Below are 18,548 nucleotides of genomic sequence, written 5' to 3' on the forward strand. Positions count from 1 at the left end.
AAGAGGTTGAAAATGGGAGGAGCTGGAGAGAAAAAGTGATTGTGTGATGAGTTCCCATCTCAGGCAGCACACTGAGGCATGGCGGGATCTCGGTCTGTGGGGTCAACCTTGATCACTTATTTTGTCGATGTGGGACTTTTGGCAATCATCCTCTTCCTCTCATGCCAAAGTACCTGGCTGCTCGATTCAGAAGCAAACCCTCCGAAGGGACGAGCCACTAGTTGGCCATGCCGAATGTTGCAGCAATGATACCAGCTGTGCGAAGCCCACACAACGATCAGAATCTGGAAAGTCCGAGTACGACGAGCCAGATTGAAGTCTGTGAGGCACGGAACGACGCCATTGTGGTCAATGTGTATTTATATTATGACACCATCCCGCCGCTAACAATTCTATTTCTTCCACCTCATCTTCCTGTCGCACAACCTCATCAACAAGATAACTCAAAGTCTTCCTGTTACTCTGATGGTCAAGAGAAGTGAATGCGTTTATAGATGACACGTTTTCTCTATTGCGGGTGACATAGAACATATGTATGAGTTTGTTCCACGATAGACGTGGGCTATTTAGTCAATTCACATGTCTCACAGTAGTGTACGGTGCACCCAAGCTTACTTCTTAAAATCTGAGAGGAGCTTCAAGTTCTGTCGACTCTTCTGAACAAAACTGAGGCCATGGCGAAAAATGTTATGCATGCGGTTCAGTATGATGGCTACGGTGGAGGACCTTCTGGCTTAAAGGTTACTCATTTGGTTTCCCTCTGTCAAATTAGTTTCCTTTCTTTTGTTTCTCTTGAATTATACTCTCTGATTGTCCTTGAAGAAAAACCCTTTTCCACTATAAGAAAATTAATTGAAACCCATTTTCACATGGTGTCCAAACCTTGTAATGAAATGGGCAGGTGACATAATGGGTCCTTTTTCAAGTACTTGTTATTGTTAAGAGTAATTGAATATTTGAAATGTTAAGAAGGAAAACATAAAGGGAGAGGTTTTTCTGAGTTTTCTCCTTTCCGTATTTTTTTCTGCTGGGGGAGGGGGGAGGGGGGAGGAGGGGGCAGGGGTTGAGGTCGTGGTTGAGAATGACCAAGACTAGCTTTTGTACTTGGGAAACATTCAATTTGTTTATGCATTGAAGAACATATTATTGTTAAGTCATTGGCCCTCACTCAATTTTGGTGCTAATTGCAGCATGTTGAAATTCCAATTCCCAATCCAAACAAAGATGAGGTGTTGCTGAAATTGGAGGCAGCTAGTCTAAACCCATTTGATTGGAAAGTTCAGAAAGGCATGCTGTGGCCATTGTTGCCTCGCAGATTTCCACACATACCTGGTAATTTGGTTTTGCTATCTTCTTGAGACACTCTGCTGTCTAGGGGGTGCTTTTCATGTTTACACCTCTTTAATTATGCTGCTTTCCAAATATTATATTAAGTGTTCCGTAAACGCTTACCATGCTAATAATTTGCATTTGAATGTTCTGTTTTCTTATTCATTTGGTCCAAATAGCATCTGGGGTAGCCTTTTTGTGTTTTTGGGACGGAATGAGTATGCATTTTCTTTGATGAGATTTAAAACCTAATGTATTGAACTTTCACTGGACCATCTTTTTCTGAGTATTGTTCTGTTGACTGAAGATATTCCTTGTTGAAATTTGGAACAGGTACTGATGTGGCAGGAGAGGTTGTACAGGTAGGACCAGGAGTGAAAAAATTCAAAGCTGGTGACAAAGTTGTAGCTATGGTTAACCCTCTTGTAAGTTTCCATATGTTTTGGTTCACTTGACATGAAAATGTTCGCCATTTCACTTGACATGAAAATGTTCGCCATTTCACTTGACATGAAAATGTTCGCCATTTCACTTGAACTTGTATATACTTCAGAACATAATATAGCTTTTCTTTCCATAAAACATCTATGAATAATTTTCTACCTATTTGTAAAGTAGTATCCATTGATCCACCAGAATCCTTGTGTCTGTAAACCCTCAGTAACCCCTCGTCGGTATTTTGTGCCTCTTTCCCTAGTGTCATTACAGTTGGCATGAAACTGAAATTTTGCATGTAGAAACCATTCCTAATGCGCTGAATTTGAAATCCAGGTGGTAGAATGTCTCACTTATAATATGTCATGCTTCATTTAATTGATACATGCTTAGCCTGTTTGTCTGTTTCGTCTGTTCATGGATATTGAATTTTAGAATGGAGGTGGACTAGCTGAGCTTGCCGTGACTAAGGAAAGCTTGACTGCTGCAAGGCCACCTGAAGTTTCAGCAGCCACTGCCGTAGGATTACCTGTTGCTGGTCTCACTGCTCACCAGGCCCTTATCCAATCTGCTGGGATCAAGCTTGATGGAAGTGGTGAGCAAGCAAACATTCTGATCACAGCTGCTTCTGGCGGTGTAGGTCTCTATGCAGTTCAACTAGCAAAGCTCGGAAACACTCATGTGACAGCCACTTGTGGAGCTCGTAACCTTGACTTGGTCAAGAGCCTAGGTGCTGATGAGGTTATTGACTACAAGACCCCAGAAGGAGCAACTCTGAAGAGTCCATCCGGTCGAAAATATGATGCTGTGATCCATTGTGCAACTGGCATTCCTTGGTCAACTTTTGAGCCTAATTTGAGTGCAAATGGTAAGGTAATAGATATCACTCCCGGCCTCAGTGCCGTAGCGAACTTTGCTTTGGGAAAACTTACCTTTTCCAAGAAGCAACTGGTGCCACTGCTCTTATCTCCCAAGGCTCAGAACCTGGATTATCTTCTAAAGTTGGTGAGAGAAGGGAAGCTCAAGACAATAATAGACTCAAAGTATCCCCTGACCAAGGCAGAGGACGCTTGGGCTAAGAGCATTGATGGGCATGCTACTGGAAAGATAATTGTGGAGCCTTAGGTTGATACCATGCTTGGAACTGCCCAAATTTATGTAGCCAAATGAGAAGGTTGTGTATTAATGCATCCAGTGATGGTTATAATTTCTTGCTACCATATTGCTGTAAATGATGATGCTTTGAGTTCCCTGTTCATTTTGCATTGTGGTCAACAAGATTGGAGAGCTTTTGCTTAAAAGAGAAAGTACTAAAACATTGCAATATGCCAACAAGGTCTAACCAGTGAAAAAGGGCATTGACTTGCAGACTAATGGTCTCAAGTTCGAGGCTCCATGACACTTTGATAGAGTTTTTGAGAAATCATATCTCCTTATAGTTTAGACTATCGCTTGTTTTGAAAAAAACATAACAATATATTTAAGAGTAATTACAAACTTTGACACTAAAAATAAAGAAACATGGGAAAACAGATTTTTTTTTTTTTTTTTTTTTTTTGGTGTGTGGATGAACTGGGGGGTAAAACCCCAAGAACACACAGCAACTACTCACTACAGACCAACCGAGTCCTAGTGACTCCGAGCAAATCATCAACAAGGCTAGAGCCAATCCAGCTCGGAGCCATATGAAAACAAACACCTAAGTCTAGATTGTAGTTTCAGTGAGCAATACAGTCAACAACCACATATATAAACATATTATACTTTAATTTAATCTAAACTACACAACCACATATATAAACACATTATACTTTAATTTAATCTAAACTACGGGGTACGTCACGAAACGTGCATGACCCAAGTTGAGGAGGGCTATTGTTCTATTAAGTAAAGCCCGAGTTCAATATGACCCAAATTTGACAAGCCCATTAGCCAGAAAATTGTACTGAAGGGGGTCGTTTGGTACGGCGGACTGTCATGGACTGGACTAAATCCTGGGACTGTCTTGGATTAGCTCGGATTGGACTAAGCTATTAATGCTGCTACGTCGGACTAAGAAGCTGGATTGTAAAAATAGTGAAGACCTATGTTTGGTACTGTGTGGGACTAAAAAATAATTATTTTATATTTAAAAATAATAATTGTTAAATAATTAAATGTAAGTTTTTTTGTTATTAGAATTACCAAATTGACAATATACATTTCTTTTCCTCCAAACCAAATTCACATGTACATTTCATATATGCAAAAGTTAGATATTTTTCATATATGCCAAAGTCATCTACATGACTCAGAAATTAGAGGTTTAGTTCGCTACACACAATTCTACCATTAATACATACAAATAAACATCCACAATTTCAAAATGAAACTAATAAGCCCCACAACCATGAACCATATGGCTTTAATGCTAGCAAAATATTATACAATTTGTGGTGTTTCCAAAATGAAGCCAATCTTATCAATCCATCATTTGTGGTGTTTCCAAAAAGATAGATGCATCAAACTTAGCTAGGCCATGTCCTCAAGCATTGTCACTAAGCAACTGCTCAACAAACACTTTCTTGATATCATCATCCAAAGACATGAATATAGATATGTTTTGTGGCTTCTCCAAAATGAGTTTTAGTGCTGTAATTTGATCTAAAGGAGAAAATCCCATTCTCTTGAGTTCTTTGGCAATATCAGATCGATCTTCATTACCTTTTATTATAGCCTCAGTCACCATTTGCATCCTTTTCCCAGAAGCTTCAAACAATTTCTCCAATACAGTCACAATCTTCTCTTCATCACTTGAGCTTGTAGCTCTTTTCCTCTTATTTTGACTGTTCATAGATTGGCTTCCTTCTATGTTTAAAGACATAGGAGATGCATCTTCCTGGACACAATTATCACTAGCATTAACATCATTATTGCTTTGCTCTTCCATCATGTCAGCGGGGGCTTCAGCTCTTTGTCCGTTAGCACGATCCTTTCCGAAGATATTAGAAAGTCTATCAAACAAAGGAAATGGTTTGCTCCTCCATTCGGCTGCTTCCTTGTGGTGCTATGATAAAACAAGGCACCACTTAGCTTATTTTCAATATGTTAAAGAAATAATAATAACAAAAGAAAGTTTAAAATCCACACTCATCAAACCCACTTGACATCATAATGTAAGCAAAATAGCAAAAATATATAATCATGTACCTGCACATAAGTTTCCCATGCATCATTACTGTCAACCTCAACACACTTTTTTATATCATTCCAAGCAAATCCACTTGTGTTTATCATGTCATAGACTATGCTATATTGTTTTTTCCACTTCTTCAATTTGGATTCAATATGAGGGCATGCCTTTAGCCCCGAATCAGGACATTTAATATTCAAAGCCTTCTCCATTTGGACCATAGTACCTGATTTGAAACTACCAGTCTCACAGCGTTGGCCTGCAGCCACAAAATCATCTAGCACGGTCAAAAACGAATCTTCTTCAAACTTGGACCATGACCGCCTAGTTCCTTTCTTTCCTTGTTCAAAGTTTTGACTGTTACCTTCACTTTCCATCCCTAAGAATAATCAACACAAATAAAATAATACCATAATCAATCATTGGAATTTGCAAAGAAAACATAACTTTATTTCAAGGCATGATTCTTCTTTAGTACATCACATAACCTTAAAAACAAAATGAAAAATAAAATCAGCAAACCAATTGATAAATTTTCTTTAATACCACAATCAATACATTGTTAAGGCCAAATTATCATGCCTCAAATACAAATTACAATCACATAAAAAAGAAAACACCTTAAGAACTCAAACATAAATAACAAGAGTTGGCTAGTTATTCGCATTTCCTTGCCACTCATTATACATTTGGAACGCCAAGTCATTCCTCCAAGTAGTCCATTCATCCGATGCTCCAATGGTGCCAACCATATCACCTTCTATCACATTTTCCGTCTCTTCAATTTCATTTATTTCATACTCTAGTGGATCTCTAGACATCTCCCTCCTAATGAGATTATGTAAAAGACAACAAGCCGTAATTATTCGACATTGTGTCTTTATTGGATAAAAAGATGGACTCCTTAGTATGCCCCATCTAGCTTTTAGCAACCCAAAGCAACGTTCTATTACGTTTCTTGCTTTAGCATGCTTCATATTAAAATATTCTTGATGATTTACAGGTGTATTTCCTTCTCTCCATTCCGATAGATGATACCGTGTTCCTCTATATGGTGCGAGAAATCCCTCACCATTTGTGTACCCACCATCTACAAGGTAATAATAACCTAATAACCAAAAATTAAAAATAAAAGAAGTCAATTCCTATTATTGTGTGGTAATTGTATAAACTTATTAATTATTTATAAAGTGGACACTAGCTAATGGCCTTACCGGTAGGAACTCTTAATCCATTAGGCCTAGTTATGGCATCTCGAAGGACTCTAGAGTCGGATGCGGATCCCTCCCAACCCGGCAACACAAATATGAATTGCATATCACGTGAGCAAACGGCCAACACATTTGTTGCAATTTCTCCCTTTCTAGTCCGATATCTCGGTTTTTCGGTTTCAGCTACTCGCACTTTAATGTATGTTCCATCTAGTGCTCCCAAGCAATTCTATTAGGAAAAAAAAAAAAAAAGGGTAAACTTTCATTAAGTTTATATGCTGCACAGATCATAGAAAAAAAAGCCAAAGTATAATAAACATACCTTAAACCATTTCCATCTATGATCTGTGCAGTTATCACCTACAGGTTCCGGTACTCTCAATAGGCTACCTTGTAATCTTAAAATGCCTTGTAACACGGAATTGAAGTACCTACTAATAGTCTCTCCTGATCGAACAAATCTATTTCTAATAGTACGATTCTTAACATGATGAGCAAGGATATGCAAGAACATACATACTTGCTCCTCCACAGTCACCAAACCGTCATTCTTTAACCTTCCATCCGTGCGAAGCAAATCACATAATAAACCAAATGTCTTTAAATCCATTCTTAGTTCACTCACACATTCTCTATCATTGCCTAATATACTGTTCAAATAACGTAATCGATTCTCATGTCTAACAAACGAACGGTTATTGAGGGAACGTCTTTCTAAAAGTCTTCGATTTCTTCTCATATTTTTTAGCATCATAAGCACAAGAATCGTGCAAGCACACATGGTCTCTAAATGCCACATCTCCAACAATAATAACAACAACATTCGTCTTTGATCCATATCTATTAATCCAAAAAGAAAAGAATTATTCCACTTAACCAATCCTACTGAAAGTAAAATAACCCCAAATTGAACACAAAAAGTTTCATATATGCAAATAGAAACAGTTTAATTAATGCAAAGCCATAATTAATACCATTCGCAAAGTATGGAAAATTCACCCCATAGACCAAAAATTATCAACCAATGTGTGCCTAATACCACAACAAATATGAAGAAAAAAGTTCTAGGATTATTTCACTTTTGGCCAAAAGATGCTGTTGCTGATTAACACCAAAAGCATATTGAAAGATTCTCTCCAACCAAAAACTGTAAAACCAAAAGCATATTATGTATCAACCAAAAACTGTAAAACCAAAAGCATATTGAAAGATTCAAATAGCAGTTATATGAGCATATTCTGTATCAACCAAAAACTGTAAAACCAAAAGCATATTGAAAGATTCAAATAGAAGTTATATGAGCATATTCTGTATCAACCAAAAACTGTATAGTGTTTTCTGCTATGATGTTTGAAATATAAATGGACTTTGTTTTAAATCTTTCATTGTTGCTTCTGCGTGGGGTTGGTTTGGAAGTGAGATGCGCAGCAAAGAGCAATTTGTGTAATTGTGTTTGTGTATTTATCTGCATATGTATATATAACAACAATGACATGATGATGATGCTCTTTTCATTTTAATTAAATAACTGACCGTGTACTAATCAAGGGGGAAAAAGAACTGATAAACTAAGTGTACTTTTAAGCTTATTACAAGCAATTAAAAATACACGTGAAGTCACAACACACATCACAAGAAGTCAAGAAATCATCATCACTACACAAACAACACACAGGCCTGCAGAAAACAGATGCAGAATTTCTGAAGTACTTGGCCTTTTTTGACCTTTTTATTTCCAAATATTTTAACTATGAAAAAGCTGAATCTAACCATGTTCAACTTGCCAACGCAACGAATATGATCAACACAAATCATGGCAGAGAGATTGCTAATTGCTCGTAAAGTGATATTCATGCAGGATGCAAATTGCTCTGTCAAATGACATATACACTTCAAATATTGATGCCCAATAATAATTAAAATTGAAAAAACAGGTCATATGCGATAAATTGCTCTTTTAAATGACATATACAAACTGAAACAGTAAGTTCAATAAACTCAAGATTCATGCCAAAAGTCTACTTTACTTCTGAATTTCTAGGTTTTCTGAAATACCCAATTGCAAATTAATTGCCAATTAACATCATGTATACATATGTCACTACAGATTCTACGAAAATTAGAGAAGAGAAGAAGAAAATAACAGAGAAAAGGAAGGAGAGATTCTCAGAGCACAATCAAAACTGTTGAGGAGACAGTCACAATCAAGAGATGGAAGAAGGAATAAGAGAGGTATCCAAAGGGAAAGACCAGAAAAACTTGCCTGCGTCAAGATTCGAAGAAGAGGTTGAGTCGCAGAGACGGAGTCGTAGAGAAGGAGTCGCAGAGATGGAGTCCCAGAGAAGGAGTCGCAGAGTCGGGCGTGTTCAATATAGCGAGGGCTTATTTTGCGAACCCATTTTGAGCTTCGCTGTATAAGGAGACCGAAGGAAGCGTTTTTTTAATTGTTGGACTCTACTATCCCATTTAAGTTAGTCCCCTTGCTAACCAAACATGGGCTTCAGGTCCAATATAGCACAGTCCCATTTAGTGAGCCATACCAAACATGCCCAAGATGTTCTTCTTCTCCAAGCTAAAGGGTTTCTAGGTGGAGGAGGCTCACAGAAATAAAAAAGAAAAAGGTATATATATTTTTTGAAATACTCGAAGACGTCCCTCCAAAACAGCCCTTATTTTCAGTTTGCAAATTGAAAAATAGTTGATCTTCATCTCACTCCTCAGTCTCTGTATGTTGGTTCGCACAAATAAGGTCCTAAACGTCCTCTTGAGAGCTCCTTACTTGTTTGAACTTCCTCCCTCGCTTTCCTCAGTCTCATATCAATCTTCACGCAGCCAAGCAATCCCAGAAAGCTTAGATGACACAACCTCTCGAGTATCAGCTTTTCTTAAGCAACCCAATTGGGAAAGGAACAATCTTCTTAAGTCACTGGTCTCTCACATGGCCCCATATGCAGCTACCAAGGTTTTACAGCTTCACGGCAACGACATTGAACTTGGGGTACGGTTTTTCAAGTGGGTTTGCAAGCATTCTACTTATTGTTATGATTTTGATAATAGAATTCTTCTGTTGAATTTGATGGTGTCTTCTTCCAATTTGTATGTGATTACACAAGAAGCCATAATTTTGTTAATCAAGGAGTTTAGTAATAGCGAGCCTGAGATTCTAAAGCTGATGGAGGCATTGGATAATATGCGAAAGATTGGATTTTGGTTGAGTTATCCTTGTTATAGTAGTCTTTTGATGTCTTTAGCTAGTTTGGATTTGGGGTTTTTGTCATTCTTGGTGTATAAAAGAATGGTAGACAATGGTTTTCTTCTTGGTGTTATTGACTACAGGACTATAATTAATGCTTTATGCAAGAATGGGTTTGTGCAATCTGCTGAAATGTTCTTGTGCATGGTTTTAAAACTTGGGTTTCAGTTGGACACTCATATTTGTACTTCTTTAGTGTTGGGTAATTGTAGAGAATGTAATCTCCGGGAGGCCTCCCGGGTGTTTGATATAATGTCTAAAGGGGGTAGCTGTGGACCTAATTCCGTGACGTACTCCATATTGATTCATGGTTATTGTCAGATTGGTAAACTTGATGAAGCTTTTCATCTGAAAAAAGAGATGAGTGTGAAGGGCTGCCAGCCGACTACTCGTACATATACTGTACTCATCAAGGCTTTGTGTGACATTGGGTCGACTGATAAGGCTCTAGGTTTGCTTGATGAGATGGTTTCAAAGGGTTGTAAACCTAATGTTCATACTTATACCATATTGATTGATAGATTATGCAGGGAAGGAAAGATTGAGGAGGCCAATGCAATGTTTAGAAAGATGCTTAAAGGTGGGCTTTTTCCTGGCACAGTAACTTACAATGCACTGATAAATGGATACTGCAAAGAAGGGCGCGTGATTTCTGCTTTTGAGCTACTTGGTGTGATGGAGAAAAGACAATGTAAGCCTAACATTCGTACCTACAATGAGCTCATGGAAGGGCTATGCAAAGTTTATAAAACTTACAAAGCCATGTTTCTTTTGAAAAGAGTAGTTGATAATGGTTTGTTGCCTAACAGAGTAACTTACAATATTTTAATTGATGGCTTTTGCCGAGAAGGCCAACTTGGATTGGCTTTTGAAACATTTAAGTCAATGAGCTCATGTGGTCTTGAACCAGATTGTTTCTCTTTCACTGCCTTAATTGATGGGATCTGTAAACAAGGGAGACCAGGGCATGCAATCAGCATTTTAGGTTCAATGGTAAAGAAGGGTATTTCCCCTGATGAAGTTACTATGACAGCTCTTATTGATGGTTATTGCAAGATTGGTGAAATTGGAAATGCATCAATGCTTTTTGGGAATCTGGTAGAGAAGAGGACCTTGACAACAGCACACACATTCAATTGTTTTCTTGATGTTCTCAGCAAAGTTGATAAGGTGCATGCAACGCAGGCAATGTTGGGGAAGATGCTAAAGTATGGATCAGTTCCGTCTGTAGTGACTTATACAATATTAGTCAATGCGCTTTGCCAAACTGGTGAGATTACCTGTGCACTGAAAATGTTGGATTGGATGAGGCAGACTAGCTGCCCTCCAAATGTCTACACCTATACCGTTGTGATCAATGGCCTCTGCCAAAATGGAAGAGTGGAGGAAGCTGAAATCCTTCTCTTTAGTATGTCTGATTTCGGGATACCTCCAAACCACATTACATATACTGTATTAATTAAAGCTCTTGTTAATGTTGGTAGGTTGGATCATGCCTATGAGATTCTGCGTGTTATGGTTCAAAAAGGTTATCAACCAAGCACTCGAATCTATTCTGCGCTCCTTGCAGGTTCTGTTTTGTCAAGCGAGGCTAAGGAAGAAGCAAGATCTGTTAGTTCTTCCAACTTTGTAGATGCTAGAACATTACCTTCAAGGGACACTAATGATGATTGCATTTCCAGACATGTTTTTAGGAATATGGAGATCGAACATGCTTTCCATCTTGAAGAAAAGATCAAAAGATGTGGTGGGTCGGCAACAGATTTGTACAACTTTGTTGTTATGGGTTTATGCCTGGAGGCAAGAGTTGCTGAAGCAGATCAGATTACCAAAGATTTACTAAAACGCGGTCTGCTTCCTGAGAAGGCTGTTTGTGCTCTCATCAACAGCTACTGCAAGGAACGCCAATATGATCACTGTCTGGACTTCATGAAAACAATTCTGAACCATGGTTTTGTTCCATCTGTTTCATCATACTGTTCAGTGATTCAGGGTCTTTATAGTGAAGGCAGGGCTGAACAAGGTGAAGAGCTGTTCTCTGACCTATTAAGACACAATGACATCAAGGAAAAGGCTGCAGTTTTACCATATCTGGAGATCCTAGTAAAGAAAGAGGAACCTGAGCATTGCCTTGACATTCTCAAATTGATTGAGCAAATGGGTTGCAGAGAGAGGCCTATTATCTAGCAGCCTAGGTCATTTTCAGATATGGTAGTGCTTCAGTTGGTCTTATGCAGATACCAGATTTTAAGTTGTTCTCTACAATGGTGCTCATCCTCATCAGCTATGGATTAGAAATTTTCTTCTTTGGTTAAACTAGGGATTTGAAATTTGAGATATCTTTTTTTTATCATTAAAGAGAGAGAAATTCAGTACTAACTTTGTAAAATCTCTAACCATTGTAAGAGTGGACTTCATGAAGTCAAATTTTGTAAATTATCAACACCATTTAGTTTTTCATATTTGCTCTGTCCTCATGATTATGGAAATAGCAAATTTCCTGATTTTAATGTTTTTATTGATGTGAACATGGAGATTGACTTTCAATTTGTTCAACATTATCCCAAAAGAATCTAGAATATAATATTTTTAATTCACTTCTTTAAATGGTCTTTTCTTTCTAAAAAGGATTCTTTAAAATGAGAGTTTTTTTTTTTTTTTTTTTTAGTCAATTAAAATGAGTTTTAGTTTTTTATTATTTAAAATCTTTAAAGTTAAGAACAATTCAAATAAAAAGAGGGGGAGGATAAGTCTAAAAAGTATAATTTTAATTCTATTTATATAAATAAATTGATGAGTCCAGCTGTCAAAACAACATACATGTGGCTATATTTGAATGGAAAATGTACATGCTGACATGGTACCACAGTGTCATTGTATAATTTCTCGAGGTAAAGACCCACAACAATTTTTGGGCAATTGCGCGGGACCACCTCCCTTCCCCACCACGAGTAAACCAAGCATTTTCTATTTTTAATTTTTAATGATCTAACGAACCGATAAAATCATTACAAACAAATAGTTTATATAATTTCGTATTTTTTTAATAATTTGCTTGGTTTCTTCTTCTTTGCTTCTTATGCGGAATCCTTCTCCCTCTCATGGCTTCACCAGCAATCCAAATTTTCTCTCTTTCTGAAGCTTCCCTTCCTCTCAAACGAAGATTCTCTCTCTAAAATTTTCTTTCTTGGTTTCTCCAAGAAAAACTTTATGCATTGCTGATCTATATCCTGCTCGTAAAGTTTCTCTGGTTGTCTCAATTTAGCATCAATTGTGAGTTCAGTCTCTTTCATTTTTCTTTTTGTTCTTTCTATAATTTTCTGAATTTCAGGCTTTGTGTTTGATTGTTTTTTTAGCTGTTTGCAGATTGAAATACCACTTGGGGTTCTCATTTTAGGCTGTGGTTGGTTCTTAAGAAATGAAGGAATAAAAGGAGAAAGAAAATGAAACAAAATAGAATTCTGGGTCCTAGTCTTTGTTGCTTTAGCTCCCGAGTGTGTAGTCGAACCAGGCTTAAATGAGTGGAGATGATTGTTGTGCCGTAAACAAATACTTTATGTTTATAACTGATATTCTAAAGTTTGATTCTCTTTAGGGTATTTGATTTACTTTTCTAATTGAGTATATATTCATGTTTAGGACTTGGATTGATGGGAGGGGATATAGCTCTAATAGATTTGTCATTTTCAAAAAATGCTTGGTTTGATCTTTGAACAAAGTAGGATGAGGCGAGCATCAAAATTTTGAATTGCAGAGTTCATGTAAGATTAGAACAACGAAGGGAAAAAGATTTAGTCTTGCAAGCCCAACGAAATTATTGGGTTCGGTTTTCTTTCTGTCTGCTTCCTTTGTGGTGACCATACAGGAAAACAGTGATCAGTTGTGGTGGCTATTAAAAGACATGATCTTTGCTTCATGTTGAATGGTTGAATTTGTTAAGAGTTGAAAATTAATTTTGTTTTTCTTTACCATCTACTGCAGCTCAACAGCCCCAGTTTTTTATATGAGGGTATAAGTGAAGCAGATGTAAAGAAAATGGATTAAAACTCTTCAGCTAAGTTTAATGCTTGGTCTCTGGAGTTCACGTGGAGGGTTGCAAAATGTTGATAGATTTCTTGGTGATTGTGAACCGCTCCTACAATGACAAGTTGATTCATGACTATGCCAAATGCTTGATGCTAGACGTAAGCACCATACCATATCTAGAAGCCAACGACCAAAACTGTGTTGACAGCATAGACACCTCTTCTTGGAGGCTGTTTAAATTCCACTGAAAGATTTTCGATTATAATCTGTTGCAATTTAAATAATGGAAAGGTTAGTTGCTTTCAAATGCATTGAATTGTATAAAATCAAAAGGTTCACAATTTTTATTCTTATAGTTTTTTGCTATCTGAATTCTTTTTTCCAGATATAAAATTTTGGAGGAGCTTGGTGATGGCACTTGTGGTAGTGTATATAAGGCTCGTGATTGGAGAACAAATGAGATCGTATGCTTCTCCTTACAAAAGAAATTAATCTTTCTCATAATTATATATTCGATTTTTACCTCTCAACTTATTTAGTTTTGCAACAAATTGTGAACTTTTGGATCAGATACTTTTGATGATTCTTAATTTTGTGTGGAGTTGATAACAGCATTTTAAAGAAATATTGAGGCGGAAGATGAAATCAAGATCAAGTATTATTTCTAGTTTTGTAATAAGAGTGAATTAGTTAGGAGTGTAGGGTAGGGCAATTTTACATAAACATATCCATCCTAGTTTTATTCAATTTTTCTGACCTCAGGTTGCAGTCAAAAAGATGAAGAGGAAGTTCTTTTTCTGGGAGGAATACTGGAGATTACGAGAGATTAAGGTATCTCCCATGGAAATTTTAATGGTTCAATATTGTTGAATATGAGCTTTCACATTTTGCAGGTTGCTAAATCAAATAGATAAGTCCTTCTCATTGTTTTGATTGATAAGTCAAATGCTTTGCCCAGGTACTCCGTAAATTAAATCACCCCAATATCATAAAGTTGAAGGAGGTTGTCAGGGAAAACAATGAGGTGTTCCTCATTTTTGAGTACATGGTGAGAGACCTTTTGCCTTCTCATTGTTATGTGGTTTATTTATTTTCATTGTATATCTCATGCAAAATGATATCACACTCTTATTTGAAAGTTGATGAACCCCAGTTGATCAAATTTATCTCATCATGTAATATGTGTTTGATTCCAAAGTTCCATGTTTCCAGAACTATAATCTATACCAAATAATGAAAGAACAAAGAAGACCCTTTTCAGAGGATGAGATTCGTAGCTTTATGTCTCAATTGCTGCACGGACTTAATCACCTCCATAGAAGTGGATATTTTCACCGAGATCTAAAACCGGGTATAACATATTATCAGTGTTGTGTTTTCATGCATCTCTGTGGTTTGAAATATTTTATCTAAAGAAATTAACAGCAAGACCATTTTTCCCCCTTAGAGAATTTGCTGGTGACAAATGATGTTCTTAAAATTGCCGACTTCGGATTGGCTAGAGAAGTATCATCGGTTCCTCCTTATACTGAATATGTTTCCACTCGCTGGTGAGTAAATCATATTCAATCACAGTATCTTATTTTGTGCATCTGTGAGTGTATGGTAGTTGGGGAAGGGGCATTCCTATTAAATCGTGTTATCTTATTGTGTGCATGCACGTGTCTGCGTGAATGTCTCCGAGTGTGTTGCACAGGCAGAGCTATGCATATTGATTATCTTTTACATTTTATGGCGTTTGTGGGCATCCTAGGTATCGAGCACCAGAAGTCCTGTTACAGTCCAAATTATACACTCCTGCAGTTGGTAAGCTCGATCTTTATTAGTTCTTTATTGTACTTCTGTTCATTATGAAAAGTTTTAAGAATATTTGAGGTTTTTATTGGTGTTGCCATATCTATGATTAGGCTGCACAAGATTTTCCTATATCAAGCTTGAGATTTATTATCTCTTTGTTCTTCTTCAAGTGGTGATTAACAAATGAATAATATACAGACATGTGGGCAGCTGGCGCAATCCTAGCTGAGCTTTTCAATTTGTCCCCTATTTTCCCTGGTGAAAGGTGATTATATCATCCTGCATTTATTGTTTTTGGTCTTGGTGAGAAAAATGTGTGTAAAAATTATTCTTTTGCACTGACCTCTAATTAAGTCCATTTATTACTGCCTGTCCTGGTGTGCTTTATTTCTTTGACATTTTGACTGTGCATTGAGCTGGTTCAAACGAGGAAGAATTTGTTTGTATTTTTAACTGGTATTTTACTTTTGGAACATGTCCAGTACTTTTGAGTCATAGACCTCATTAGTTTGAGATTTAATTAAACATATGATATGACTCAAAATAAGAAAAACGTGGGAGAACTTCTTATTTACATCTTACAAAACGAGTTCTTCAATGGACAGTGAGATAGACCAATTGTTCAAGATATGCTGTGTGCTTGGTACTCCAGACTTGACTATCTTCGCTGATGGGACAAATGCCTCTCGATTATGTGGCATTATTAATTATGAAAAGGCAAGCTTTTGCATGGACCTGTTTACTGCAATTTTCATATTTCTTGGCTTTAACTCACTGTATCATTCTTTTGGATAGATCTTGCCTGCAAACCTCTCTGATATCATTCCAAGCGCAAGCCCAGAAGCTATTGATTTAATCCAAGTGAGAGTTGTTTCTACAATTTTCTTCCATTAGTAATTCCTAGGAAAATTTGTTTAATGCTTATATATTTTTCTTTCTTCACTGTCTGCAGCAACTATGTTCATGGGATCCGTCAAGGAGGCCAGCTGCAGATGAATCATTACAACATCCCTTTTTCCATGTAACATAGTCTTCTTCTCTTCCTCTCTGCTTTTCTTTTATTTTTATTTTTATTTAATTTGCAATCTTATAAATTTGATCATCTTACTAACATAAGATAGATAGGTTGGCTGGGTTCCTCGTTCACTCCGTGATCCACTTGACCTGAAGCTAAGTATCATGGGTAAGGTTTCCCATTCCCCTTTTTTCTTGTGTACCTACCTCCCTTATTAGTGTCCATTATTAATTATTCTCCTGCATTATTTCACAGGAGCAAAGCCAACGCTTGAGTTGAAATTATCAGACTTTGGTGCTGAACCTGAGGACTGCTTTCTTGGCTTGACGCTGGCTGTGAAGCCCAGTGTTCCAGAATTTGGTAAATATCGTTGTTCCTCCTGTGTTAGTAATCCAGTGATTTGGTTATTTTAGGGATGGACAGGGATGTCAATGGGAAAACTAAAACAATTATGACACAAAATTTTGGTTTAATTGCAATTTGTGCCTTGCATGCTTTGGGCACATTCCTAAGCCACGTCTTCTGTTTTAGCTTTTTTCTCATCCATTTAGGTTCAGCAGGGTAGCATTCTTGGCCCAGAACCTGCTTCATTTCATGCTTTAGGCATTGGCACTATTCGACCACTAAGTTTAAGATATATTACGATTTTGCTTAGCAAGTCCGGATGGACTGTTGAAATGAAAGAATTTCAACACCTCGTAGCACATTATTTTGCTTGATTCACATAACGCATTTGAAGTGAATTTTTTTTCCCATGCATCATTATTTTTTTATTTTTAGGATATGGGATTTCAAGTTTAAATGTCATCATTTGTGTTAGACCGGAGATGCTTCCATTTTTCTCCTCTGTATTTCATAACTAGAGTATTGATTATTCCTCTAAATTCAGCAGAATTGATTTCCCATCACATTTCAAGGATTTATTTGAGAAGTCATAATCTTTGGAAAATCTGGACTTCCCCCCTTTTTTTGTAGATTCTTTCTATTTTTCGGTTTCTTTCATATGTATAAATTTTTTGGAGGAATATATTCATCTTATTATGTAATTGTTGCATGCAGATGTGGTTCATGATGTATCGCAGCATATAAAAGAGGTGAGTGAATGGGCTTCTTTTCTAGAGATGCTTTTGTTTTGTGGCATCTTGTAGCATTAGATCCTTAATGCTAGATAATTTATTGTGGTATGAATTTTGTTAATTTCTTTATGCAGGATTCTTTATTTTGCTCTGGATTGGAAGATCATTCAGGACGATCTGGTAATTCTTTGCATCTTTCTCTAATATCATCCTTTCAGATTAGTGGGCCTACCTTAATTAGGAAGAGAAATATGTTAATGGTTACTTATACACTTGTGCAAGCAAAATTTCTGGCAAGTTGTTCTGAAGAAAACTTATTTTCTTCTCCTTCTAAAGCCTCCAATTATTTGGACAGTTTGCTCAAATGCCAGGGAAAATTCAGAATCTCTTTACTTGGTTACTGATTATTTTTCCCTTTTTACTGCAAATGAATCTAACCATAAGTAAGACGAAGATGGTCATGTGGATCAAATTTAACATCTTTCTTCGGGAAGACGGAAGAAAAAACTATTTGCCTTCTCTTCTTAGCTTCATTTATCTTGAAATTGATGTACTGTTGTCACTGTTCTCCAGTTTTTTGGTCTCTAATGCCTCCTGATCAAGGTGGAATCTGTGCCCCAGTAGAGCCTTCCTTTTCTTTATCATTCAGGTCAGTTCATGTGCCGATATGGACTATACTTATCTGCTCTGTGCTTATGTAATTTACCTATGGAAGAAACAAAAGAAAAACGTGACAAACCAAGAAGCTATGGCTGATACAATAGTTGTCTTGTGGTCGATAAGTTTTTTTTTTCATATGAACATTACTAACATGATATCTACTCATCTCCACCCCTTTCTGGCAGTTCAATTCAACATCCATCAGTCAGAGTTCCACAATCAGCTGGTTTCTCCATCCCATCGTTGCAGCCTAACATCTTAGATGGTCCATTGTTGGCCATGTCTTCTTCCTTCCCACAAAGCCGTTGCCTCTGAATGAATTGAGTTAATAAACTCGTCTCTCACCGAATAATGCGAGGCTGTAATTTATTACATCTGTTAATACAAAGTTTTACTGAGGACACTGTCATATAGTCTGTCACTGTACCATGAACATGTAGAGTCTATTAAAAACATTTCTCTCTGATTCTTTAATATTGAAAAGTCAATCTTCAATATATTTTCGAAACATATGCATTCCCCTAATACCATGTGCTTGTTTTTCTGGTTTGTTGAATTTATTTGAATTTTTACT

The 18,548-nt window shown here is 36.9% G+C and overlaps 5 protein-coding genes across 5 annotated transcripts; 3 read left to right on the top strand and 2 right to left on the bottom strand.

The window, feature by feature from the left end:
* Positions 1-35: 35 nt before the first annotated feature.
* On the top strand, positions 36-3,022 carry LOC117638243 (chloroplast envelope quinone oxidoreductase homolog). Its single transcript, XM_034373378.1, has 4 exons — positions 36-740; positions 1,191-1,332; positions 1,663-1,754; positions 2,200-3,022. The coding sequence occupies exons 1-4, from the start codon at positions 675-677 to the stop codon at positions 2,887-2,889; spliced, it is 990 nt and encodes a 329-aa protein (XP_034229269.1). The 5' UTR covers positions 36-674; the 3' UTR covers positions 2,890-3,022.
* Positions 3,023-4,014: 992 nt separating this feature from the next.
* LOC117638021 lies at positions 4,015-8,554 on the bottom strand. The gene is made up of 3 exons (XM_034373106.1): positions 8,411-8,554; positions 4,954-5,315; positions 4,015-4,810 (listed from the first exon to the last, which is right to left on the bottom strand). Exons 2-3 carry the CDS (start codon positions 5,311-5,313, stop codon positions 4,289-4,291), a joined length of 882 nt encoding a protein of 293 aa, XP_034228997.1. The 5' UTR covers positions 5,314-5,315; positions 8,411-8,554; the 3' UTR covers positions 4,015-4,288.
* LOC117638621 lies at positions 5,590-6,928 on the bottom strand. The gene is made up of 3 exons (XM_034373716.1): positions 6,470-6,928; positions 6,276-6,376; positions 5,590-5,893 (listed from the first exon to the last, which is right to left on the bottom strand). The coding sequence occupies exons 1-3, from the start codon at positions 6,926-6,928 to the stop codon at positions 5,590-5,592; spliced, it is 864 nt and encodes a 287-aa protein (XP_034229607.1).
* Positions 8,555-8,826: 272 nt separating the features above from the next.
* LOC117637731 (pentatricopeptide repeat-containing protein At3g07290, mitochondrial) lies at positions 8,827-11,714 on the top strand. The gene has a single exon (XM_034372715.1). The coding sequence runs from the start codon at positions 8,876-8,878 to the stop codon at positions 11,585-11,587; it is 2,712 nt and encodes a 903-aa protein (XP_034228606.1). The 5' UTR covers positions 8,827-8,875; the 3' UTR covers positions 11,588-11,714.
* Positions 11,715-12,427: 713 nt separating this feature from the next.
* LOC117637268 (serine/threonine-protein kinase MHK) lies at positions 12,428-18,499 on the top strand. The gene is made up of 18 exons (XM_034372117.1): positions 12,428-12,673; positions 13,382-13,717; positions 13,812-13,890; positions 14,189-14,257; positions 14,385-14,474; positions 14,639-14,777; positions 14,874-14,976; positions 15,180-15,232; positions 15,422-15,488; positions 15,829-15,940; positions 16,019-16,084; positions 16,176-16,244; positions 16,349-16,406; positions 16,494-16,598; positions 17,298-17,332; positions 17,449-17,494; positions 17,888-17,963; positions 18,160-18,499. The coding sequence occupies exons 2-18, from the start codon at positions 13,710-13,712 to the stop codon at positions 18,287-18,289; spliced, it is 1,305 nt and encodes a 434-aa protein (XP_034228008.1). The 5' UTR covers positions 12,428-12,673; positions 13,382-13,709; the 3' UTR covers positions 18,290-18,499.
* The last annotated feature ends 49 nt before the right edge of the window (positions 18,500-18,548 follow it).

The sequence above is a fragment of the Prunus dulcis genome, chromosome 8, assembly GCF_902201215.1.
Source record: "Prunus dulcis chromosome 8, ALMONDv2, whole genome shotgun sequence".
Taxonomy (NCBI): Eukaryota; Viridiplantae; Streptophyta; class Magnoliopsida; order Rosales; family Rosaceae; genus Prunus; species Prunus dulcis.